The sequence below is a fragment of the Camelus ferus genome, chromosome 6, assembly GCF_009834535.1.
Source record: "Camelus ferus isolate YT-003-E chromosome 6, BCGSAC_Cfer_1.0, whole genome shotgun sequence".
In the NCBI taxonomy this organism is placed as follows: domain Eukaryota; kingdom Metazoa; phylum Chordata; class Mammalia; order Artiodactyla; family Camelidae; genus Camelus; species Camelus ferus.
Window position 1 is genome coordinate 91,184,833 of NC_045701.1, and position 10,113 is coordinate 91,194,945.

Here is a 10,113-nt window from a genome sequence, read left to right on the forward strand (position 1 = left end):
GTTTTAAAGTTCTGAGGCTCTTTATTGGATGAAATTATCGAATCCTGTGGGTTAAAAGTGTGGTCCCAGACCAACAGCCTCAGCACAACTTTAGAACTGGGGCTGCTGGGCCAGGGCGGAGTCACTCAGGCTTGAGAACCGGACTCCTCCTGATGGGGAACAGGCCAGAGCTGGTGGTTCGCCCAGACTCACACAGCTGGTTGACAGGACAGACCAGGACCGTTCACCTCGGGTCCTCCCTTCAGCTCTGTGACGAGAACCCGGATGCCGAACAGGTTTCCCGGGGTTGGGCGTTCCCAGTGCACCAGCATGTGCGGAGCTCACTTAGGGTGTTAGTGCTGGTGCCACCTGCCAGGACGCCCCCTCAGTGCCGTAGTGACCATTACCTCAGCTCTCTGTCACGCCAGTGCTAGGGACATCACACCCAGTCCTGTTATAGAAGGCCCAGGGCAGTGGTGCCCAGGGTTGTGCCCCACGTGGAGGCCATGACGTCCGAGCCCACAGGGGCCAGGCCTGGGGAAAGCCGGGCCCTTACGTCTCTAGTCTCCAGCCTCCAGGTGGCAGCGCTGCTCGTAGCTGGACTCTGAGCACTCAGGCATAGGTCAGAGACAGGGACACCAAGGTAAAACAAGGCAGGGACCGGTGGGCACAAGCAGAGTGCAGAACACGCAGGTGGCTGCCATGTGGCTCAGCGTGGTCCCAGCGGAAAGTGGTCACGCGTGAACGGTACGGTGGCTTCCCTGCCCACAGTGCCCGAGCCCGCTCCCTGACCACCCTGCTCCCAGGGCATCCCAGGCTCCACAGTGAACGCGAGTCTTAAAGACCCCTCCTGGGGGTTTGCACTTAGGCCACTGGTTCCATCCCCACAGCCGTGACCTGACCTGGGGGCAGCATTTCTTTGGTCGCTGCCGCCTTGTCTGTCGGGCCAGGCCGCTGTCCGTGTACTGTTACCCCGTGTGAGCTCATGCTGTGCCCGTCCCTCCCTCCCTGCGGCCCAGGCGTGGACATGATCAGCAAAATGCTGAAGATGCAGATGCTGGAGGACGAGGACGACCTGGCCTACGCGGAGACGGAGAAGAAGGCCAGGACCGACTCCACGTCCGACGGGCGCCCCGCCTGGATGCGGACACTGCACACCACCGCCTCCAACTGGCTGCACCTCATCCCCCAGACGCTCGGCCACCTCAAACGCACGGTGGAGAACATCAAGGTGGCCTGCCACCCCCAGTTCCTCCGGCCTAGGGGCGGGGGTGGGGTGGAGTCGAGCTCAGTGTTGTCGGGGTGGGGCCCAAGGGCTGGGCCTAGTTAAACTGGCCGGAAGCCCCTCGGGTGAGGCTGTCCATCTTCCTCGAGGAGGTAGACGCCTCCAGAGGAAGCGGTGGCAGCCTTGTCCCCTCTTCACGGAGCTGCCGGGAGCCGCCGACAAGCAAGGCCGCAGCTTCACTCGGGCTCTAGACCAAGACTGCGCTGTGAATCCGGGGCCCCAGAGGCTCAGTTACTGCCGCTTCTTTTTCCCGCCAGAGAGAGGACCTCTTTCTGGCCCCTTTCCCCACCTTCACTCTGGCCTGCTCTTCTCTCCCGACGATTTTAGGATCCTTTGTTCAGATTCTTCGAGAGAGAGGTGAAGATGGGAGCTAAGTTACTGCAGGACGTCCGGCAGGACCTCGCGGACGTCGTCCAAGTGTGCGAAGGCAAGAAGAAGCAGACCAACTACCTGCGGACACTCATCAACGAGCTGGTCAAAGGTGCGCAGCCGGGCCGCAGGCGCCGGCCTCCCTGCGCTTCGCAGGCGGCAGGTCCCGGCCAGGTCTCGCCCGAGCTTCCTTCTGCCCAGACTTCTCTCTGAGGGCAGCTCGGGGCCCTCAGCTGGGGGCAGACTTAGAAACGCCTGGTTCTGCTGGTTCACCAAACGTTTACCAGAAGCTTCGCTTCCCTTCTGCGAGCTCTAGGGAGGGCCGGGCAGGGAGGGCAGGGCGGGGTGCTGGAGGCCGAGGCCTGGGGCCCCCGAGCCCGGACTGGCAGCGCTGCTGAGCTGCCGCTGTGATGGGAGCTGGTGGCTGCGGTTCTTGGGGTGGTTGTGCATCTCCAGACACACCCTGGCCATCAGCCTGGACTGAGTGCAGAGGAGGTGCAGGAGGGCGGTGGCCCATCCAGGGTGTGGGGGCAACAGAGTCACACGTGGGGTCACACCTGCTGTCACCTGTGTCCCCACCTGTGCCGAGGGAATTGTCAGAACTGACGCTGGCCCGGGGCTCCTCGCTTGCAGGGATTTTGCCTCGAAGCTGGTCCCATTACACGGTGCCCGCCGGCATGACCGTCATCCAGTGGGTGTCCGACTTCAGCGAGAGGATCAAACAGCTACAGAGCATCTCCCTGGCAGCGGCATCCGGTGGCGCCAAGGAGCTAAAGGTGGTGAAGGCTGCTTCTGAGGGGCCTGGGGCGGGCGCTCGGGGGACAAGGCCGGGCCTGACCCGCAGGAACGGGTGGGGCCCACTCCTCACCTGGGGCTGCTTCCTCCCGCAGAACATCCACGTGTGTCTGGGCGGCCTGTTTGTGCCCGAGGCGTACATCACCGCCACCAGGCAGTACGTGGCCCAGGCCAACAGCTGGTCCCTGGAGGAGCTCTGCCTGGAAGTCAACGTCACCACCTCTCAGGGCGCCTCCCTGGACGCCTGCAGCTTTGGCGTCACGGGTGAGTAGGGGCTGCCCTGGCCGGGCTCCTCCGAAGTTCCCCTCCTGGCTCCGGCCCGCCGCTGGCCAACACGCCCCCCTCACGGCCACCCTGACGGTGGCTCCCACTCAGCAACCGGGACACGGGAGAGCCATGCGTCCGTCCCCACCGAGGGCCCGTGCCCACCTCAGGGGTCCTGACTTGCTCCCTGCAGGCTTGAAGCTGCAGGGCGCCACGTGCGGCAACAACAAGCTCTCGCTGTCCAACGCCATCTCCACCGTCCTGCCCCTGACGCAGCTGCGCTGGGTCAAGCAGACGAATGCAGAGAAGAAAGCTAACGTGGTGAGCGGCTCTTTTCCGGTCAGGGGTGCTCTGCGGGCACCAGTAGAGCTAAGGCGAGGCCCCCCGTGTCCGCCCCAGACACTTGCCGTCCCTGGAAGTCACTCTGCACCCGAGAAGCCATCCGTTCCCCTCTGTCGCCAGGGCCACCTTTCCCTCCATCCATAGGCCGTCTGCCCTTTCCCTGCAGGTCACCCTTCCTGTCTACCTGAACTTCACGCGGGCAGACCTCATCTTCACGGTGGACTTTGAGATCGCCACCAAGGAAGACCCGCGCAGCTTCTACGAGCGTGGCGTCGCCGTCCTCTGCACGGAGTGAAGCACGTCCCCGCCCCCTTTCTGTAACAGTACAACTTGATATTTAACACATGTTTATTATTAAATGTTGGAAGGTATGGACTTCTCAGAGCAAAGTCTTTAGTGTGAGGTCAGAGGAAGCCGGACGGAGTGTGGCAGTTGGAGTGGTGGGGACAGGAGGGACACCATACGTGTTTTTGCGGGTCGATGGCACGGCTTGTTTTATGAATAAAACACTAAGCATGATCTGGCTCCAGCGTCTGTCTCTGCTCCAGCTCCTGCTAGGAACCCAGGGACCCTTCACATTCAGAGAGGCAGCCACGTGCCCGGCCTGGGTCTGTGACCAGCACCCCCAAGGCCAGACCCAGCAGCCCTGCTGCCCCAGGGTGGAGCCCGGCGGCACTTTCTGTGCCTCCCTTCCGCCTCCTCCCTGGCGCCTTCATTCCCAGGGGCCCCGAGGTGGTGGCAGGTAGAGGCGGCTGGTCAGCTGACGACTTGTTCTGGGTGGAGGTGCCGGAACTGTTTCCCGTGAAACAGGTTTCTGGCCTCTCTGTAATTCGCAAGAGCTCCTAGGATTGACGGGTGATCGGCCCAGGCACTGGCACAGACCCTGCGATAAAAGCCTGTTCATCCTGCTGGTGGGCTGGGGGCTGCCTGGGAACCAAGCTTGGCCACCAGCAGGAGGACATCCTGAGGCCCTGGACGTTCAAGCCCTGCCCCCCGACCCCAGACTCCAGTGGCTTCCCGCGGCATCCTGGGGGTCTGAGCTAGGGTCAGAGCCTCCTCCCACCCGGTTCTGGGACGTTCCCTCTGGGGTCCCTTGGTGGCCTGACAGCAGTCCAAAGCCATATTCAACTGAAAAATGTCTTTCTCTGAACCAGTAAATAAGGCTTTTTAGCTTTTCTTGAGTCAGTGGGAGTGTTGAACGGGGCTGCAGGCGCTCAGCTGAGAGCTGGGGGTGCCGAGGGGTGCCCACAGAAAGCCTGTGGGCACGTGTCCCCACCTGACCTTGCCACCCCTGCCCCATTCACAGGTGAGGGGCCCGGCAGCAGTTCCGGACGCAGAGGGAACGCGGTCCTGGAAACCCTGAAAGCCCACCAGGCAGGACGCGGGGGCCCCCGAGCGGGAGGCGTCGGCTTCAGCCCAGAGGGCAGGAGCCAGACCCTCACCCACCGCCTTCCACGTGGCGGGGCAGGGGAGGGGGCAACGCAGGCCCAGGACTGAGGCTCCCTGCTGAGGGTCCACGCTGACCACGAGGAGGGCCCGAGGCCCCTACTTGCTGCCCCCCAGCCTCACCCCACCGCGAGCTCAGTCCGTGGGGCCCAAGGCAGACCCACGTCGGACCACCTTCACCTGCCACAGGAGGGTCCAGGTGGATGGTGGGCCTCACCAGGCAGAGCTGGCAGGGGGACAGAGGAGGTCTGGAGCATGGACAGCACCCGCCCGGCCAGCTGGTCCACCCCCACCTCCCAGTGCCCTGGAAGAGCCACCTGGCTGTGAGGAACAGGACAGGCGCGCCTCTCCTCGGTGGACGCCCCTTTACTGGCTCTCGGGACAGCGGGCTCCTGCGTGGCGGCCATGGCGAGGGGCTCTGCTCCAGACTCGGCTCTGTGCCTACCTGCCGGGAAGTTTGTAAAAGGCTCAGTGAGAAGGAAGAAGGAAAGCGAGCCCGCCCCCCGCCCCATGTTCTCAGCTGTTACCCAGAGGAACGCTATGGCAGGATGGCAGGATCTGCCCACCGGGCCGCCCTGCTCAGGAAACCCCGCGTCGGGGGGCACAGGACTGACTGTGGGGGCGGAGACGGCGTCTATGCGAGGGCCAGGTCCCGGGCTGCTCCAGGGAGGGTCCCCCGACAACCGCACCCTCTGCTCCGAGCCGGCGCTCGGCCTGGCCTCCACCTCCGCGTTTAGTTGGGGCCCATTTGTTTTCAATATTCTTACAAAACAGTCTTTTCATCAGCCCCGAGAGCTCGACCCTCCCCCTCCACTGGAGGCAGCTGTGGGTGAAAATTGCCAGGGGAGGAGGGGAGGGCCAGGAAAGAACCACAGCCAAGACCCAGGTCAGCTACAGAGCACCGGGCCCCCAACCACCCCACTCCCCACGTCAAGGTTTACAAAAATACACAAATATTTAGTGAAAGTGCGGAAACTAGGGTCCGGGGAGGTGGGACCCAGAGACAGCACTGAAGATGCCTGCTGCCAACACCTTAATCTCAGGCTTTCAGTTCCCAAAACGGTGACAGTGAACTTCTGTTGTTCAAACCTTTAAAAAGAGATATAAAAGGGGCCAAGTGTTTCACTGAAGCTTCTTTTCATGTTCATCAGCCTCGGTTCCGACCCCCGAGGCCCCAACTCCCGTCAAGGCAACACCCACCCCACACCCAGGGCCAGGCTGGTTCCGCTCACCTCGGGCTAGGCCCCATACTGCTTCTTTTTCTTATTTCTCTCAGGCTCAGCAAGTAAAAGTTCCAGTTTCCTCTTGGAGAATGAGAGCTTGGGGCCCCCTGTCCTCAGTCCTGAGCCTGGGTGGCGGCCAGGACACTCTGGCTCTGCCCGGTGTGTGTCTGCCAGTCTCGGGGGTGCCCGGTCCTCCTCCATCATCCTCGAGTCCGCTGGGGGTCTGGGAAGCCTGGCTGCCCGCCGCTGCGCCTCCAGGCTGCTGGTGCCCACAGGCTGCAGGCCCACGTCGCTGGCCTCCAGGGATGCAGGGTCCCAGCCAGCGGCTGGCAGCACCAGGACTGGGATGTTCGGTGAGAGGGGGTCTTCGGGGCTCACTTCCCCTGGACTCCTGGATGTGAGCGCGTGCAGAGGCACGTTACAGTTCACGTCACCCAGAGAGCAGTCGTTGAAACTGCAGGAGGAGTGACTGGGGGCGTCTTCCGAATCACCGTCGTAAGATCTAAGAACTGACGACAAAAGCGCTTCTGAGCCAGTCAGCAATCTCCAGCAGAAGAATAAAATAGAACACACCCCTTATGTGCGTAACGTATCTCATCCACCACTGACACACAAATTTTGCCTGATCTGCCCTGCAAATAATCTTTCTTTTACCCCTGAGTCAGTGCTTTGGACTGAGGGGCTTGGCTGGAGAGCTAAAGTGCCCGCAGCTCATCAGCACCACGTCCGGGTAACCATGGGCGACCCCGAGCTGCGCTGGGGCTCCTTCCAGAAGTGCTAACAGGGCCCCGGGAAGACTGGCAAGCCGTGGGGTGGAGCCACACGACTCCACATGGGTGCACCTCCGGGCACTTCCCACCCCGCTGACCCGCGGCCTCAGTCATACACACGGAGAGGACCCCAGGGCAGAGTCAGCAGGGACCCCTGGGGGCCTTTCACTTGGATGAGAAGCTCCCGAGGGAGCTCTTTTCCTCTTTGGATGGTGGACACGTTTATTCCAGAAGGTAAAAGTGAAAATGATCACCACACACTACAGGCAGCCGTAATCATTTCACATACATATCAGAACAGGTGGAATCCATGAACTGGGCACCTGTTCCGGTGACCTCCCCCCTGGCAGAGGAGTGAGCATCCTTCGAGGCCCCGAAGCCCCAGCGCCCAGCCTCACGCTGCAGACGAGCCGGCAGGGTCGGTGCTCACTAACCCCGGGGTGCCTGGCCGCTCAGCTCTTCACTGGGTCTGGGTGGAATGACTGAGCAGCACGCAGGCCCTGCTCATCAGTGGTCCCTGGTGTCTCAAACCACCGTGAGGCCAGAATTAACTACACCTGTGTGACCAGTGAGAGTGAATTTAATTTTGATTGAGATTCATCGCAAACCTATGGTCTTGTCAATCTTTAAGGCAGACTACTTTGAGTCTTGTCTAATTTAAAAAGTTTGAAAGAGAAAAAAACATCTGAAAGAGGAAAAACAGTCAACTTCAATAAAGTGAAGTTTGTCCTCAAATATAGTAACACCGCTGGGCAGAGAAGACTCACAGGGCAGGCCTGAGACGGCTCTCCTTAGAAAGGGCTGCTTGCACAGTTGTCCTTGGCTGGCCTCTGGGATCGTGGATTTCAGGGGGTTCCCGCCTTTCCCCAAAGACAGGAGCGGTTTCTGGCTCATTTTGTGACATACCTCTCTCCAGGTACCTTCAACAAAGTCCATGTGGTTCTTCTTGCGACTGGCCTGGGGGGACAAAAGGAGGCTTGAAGAATCCTTCCTATGAAGGGGGATGGATGGCAGCTTCATGTTCAAGGGCAAGGGTCAGGGCTCCACAGCCCAGGCCAGTGGTTCCTCCCTCGCTGATACTCGCGGGTGGCAGGCCTGCGGGGTGGGTGTTGATGAGGAAGTCCGGGCACAGGCCGAGGACCACTTCGCGGGCTTGGTTTGAAGGACTGAAATGCAGACCTGGGAGAGCCAGGAATGCGGCCAGGAGACAGACTGCTGCTGGGTCCAGTCCCCGGCGTGTCGGGAAGAGCTGGAGGGCCCCGCTCTACACAGCTCCTGGTCCTTGCTCTGGACCCAAAGCCAGAAGATTACCCACCCCAAACCCTTCTGCACAGATGCAGAAGCTGGGGCCCCAGGAGGGGTCTGGCCTTGCTCAGGGTCCCCGGGAAGAGCCCAGGGCTGGCATCAGACATTCTAGAACCCTCCCCCAACACCAGGCTGCCAGGAAAACAACCCTTGTTTTGTTTTTAATCAAAAGATTAGAAGATTAGGACAGGAATTTGAACACCCACAGCTGGGAAAAGAGAAAAGATATGACACCAAGAACCACCAAGAAGACTAATTCCAAGGAGGGGTCGGGCCCAGGCAAGTGTTCTGCCTTCAGGGACATGGGTCCTTCCCTCGGGGACATGGGGTCTTCCCTCAGGGACATGGGGTCTACTCTGGGGCTCTGGCTCCTTCCACCCCTCAGGCTGCCCCTCCCCACCCACAGGGGTACCTTGAGGCTCCGGAGCGTTTCTCTGCCCCTTCTGGAAGCCGGCCCGGCTGCTGGCCGCGCTGAACGCCACCTGGATGCCGCTGGGTCGGCCGGACTTCAGACCAGCCGTGGCTCAGCTGCTTACGGATCTTTCACGTGAGTGAAAAACAGGTTCACAGGGATGACGCGCAGGCCAGTGGTGACAAGGGGTCGGGATAGGGCCGACCACACGAGGGCAGGAGGGAACTTTCTGAAGCCACGGAGCTGTTTTGTCTCCATGGTTGTTCCACGGGTTCATCTGTCCAAAGTCAGAGCTACTGTCAAAAGGGGTGAATTTTACTGGAAGGTGTAGCTCAGTAAGAGAAATCCAGGGAGGTTTCAGTTTAAAAAAAACAATTTTTTGTGGGGGATAATTAGGGATTTTTTATTTTATTTTTTACTTTAATGGAGGAACTGGGGATTGAACCCAGGACCTCATGCATGCTAAGCACATGTCCTACCACTGAGCTATACCCTCCCCACCTCAAATTGTTTTTAATTAAAAGGAAAGCCACAGGCCGCTGGTGGTGGGGAGGATGGTACTTCAGTTTGAGGAAAGCCCCTGTGCACCCAGACACTCATGGGAAAGTCACATGTCGCTGACATGAAGGTTCTAGAACATTAGAGCAGGGAGTGCCCCGATCCAGCCCCCATGTTCTCCCCCTACTTTGTTTTTTAATAGATGAGAAATTTAAGCTGAGTCCGGGGACTGACTTGCCCACAATGACATAAACTCAGTTTTCCTGAGAAGCGCAAGGTTGTGAAAAACATTCAACAATTTAAAAAGAAAGAAAAAAGACCTGTTCCCACAGGGGAGCAGAGAGAGGCCATCCATCAAAGTGAAACAGAGCGAACGACTCGCTGAGGAGAGGCTACCGAGCTCCCTGCAGCCCCGTGCCGCCGGCGCCCTCCGATCCGCGGGCGTCCCTCTCTCCCTGTTGGGAATCGGCCCGTCCCCACCGCACGCCGGCCCCCCGGTAAACTCAGGCCCCCCAGCCTGGGCCCCTGGGAACCCCCGTTCTGAGGCCAAAGTTCAGAGACACAGGAAATGCTACAAACCAGACCCTAAAGCACCATACAGAACAGCGCTTCAAAGGCTAAAACGGTTCCCAGCAAAAACCAGAAATCCACTTTTGTTGCTGTTGTTTTTAGGAAGGAACCGAAGTCCGCAAACTCAGGTGTCACCAGTTTCCCCTCCCGTGGTCCCCGTCCCAGGATCCCACCCGGGACACCACGTCACGTTTAGTTCACGTCTCCTCGAGCTCCTCTTGGCCGCGAGGGTTTCTCAGACTTCCCTTGCTTTTGGTGACCTTGACAGTTGGGAGGAATATTCTGGAAGATGTGCCTCGACTGGGATTTACCTGGCGTTTTTCTCATGAACGCCTTGGGTTAGGGACTTGGGAAGTGTGACCCAGTGGTGAGCTGCGTTCTCACCGCAGGCCATCGGGGACCCGCACTGTCACCGTGACGTGTCTGTCACCTGGCCGGGCCAGCCAGACTTCTCCCCTGTACCGTCACCTTCCCTCCCTTTCCAACTCATCCTCTTTGGTTTTTTGGAGGGGGGCATAATTAGCTTATTTATTTATTATTACTATTATTTTTTAGCAGAGGCACTGAGGATTGAACCCAGGATCTTGTGCATGCTGAGCACACACTCTACCGCTGAGTTATCCCCTCCCCCCAAACTCACCCTCTTGGGAAGAAGCATCTGTGCGCAGCCCCCAAGCAGGAGGGACAGCTGTCCTGACGCCCGGGGGGTGGGGCACAGCTGTCCTGGCACTCGGGGGGGGGGGGGCAGCCCCGTCAGCCCCTCGGCCTGGGTGGTTCTCCCACTCCCTGACTTATTTGCTCCCGCACCTGTCAGTGTGGACGTGCTCAGTTCACCCTTGGGTTGTAATAAATACC

The 10,113-nt window shown here is 59.8% G+C and overlaps 2 protein-coding genes across 2 annotated transcripts in view; one reads left to right on the top strand and one right to left on the bottom strand.

The window, feature by feature from the left end:
- DYNC1H1 (dynein cytoplasmic 1 heavy chain 1) overlaps positions 1-3,553 on the top strand; it is a 61,249-nt gene extending 57,696 nt beyond the window's left edge. The window contains exons 73-78 of the mRNA XM_032482664.1: positions 999-1,210; positions 1,592-1,745; positions 2,267-2,409; positions 2,524-2,692; positions 2,886-3,013; positions 3,201-3,553. Of these exons, the coding sequence (XP_032338555.1) occupies positions 999-1,210; positions 1,592-1,745; positions 2,267-2,409; positions 2,524-2,692; positions 2,886-3,013; positions 3,201-3,329 (935 nt within the window). The 3' untranslated portion in view covers positions 3,330-3,553. The remainder of the gene's footprint in view (positions 1-998; positions 1,211-1,591; positions 1,746-2,266; positions 2,410-2,523; positions 2,693-2,885; positions 3,014-3,200) is intronic.
- A 1,252-nt stretch (positions 3,554-4,805) lies between these two features.
- On the bottom strand, positions 4,806-9,652 carry LOC102519439. Its single transcript, XM_032482905.1, is given in 6 exon segments — positions 4,806-4,925; positions 5,713-6,212; positions 7,241-7,430; positions 8,191-8,206; positions 8,208-8,301; positions 9,643-9,652. Coding segments are annotated over 5 exon segments (804 nt in total). The 3' UTR covers positions 4,806-4,925; positions 5,713-5,718.
- Positions 9,653-10,113: the final 461 nt, after the last annotated feature.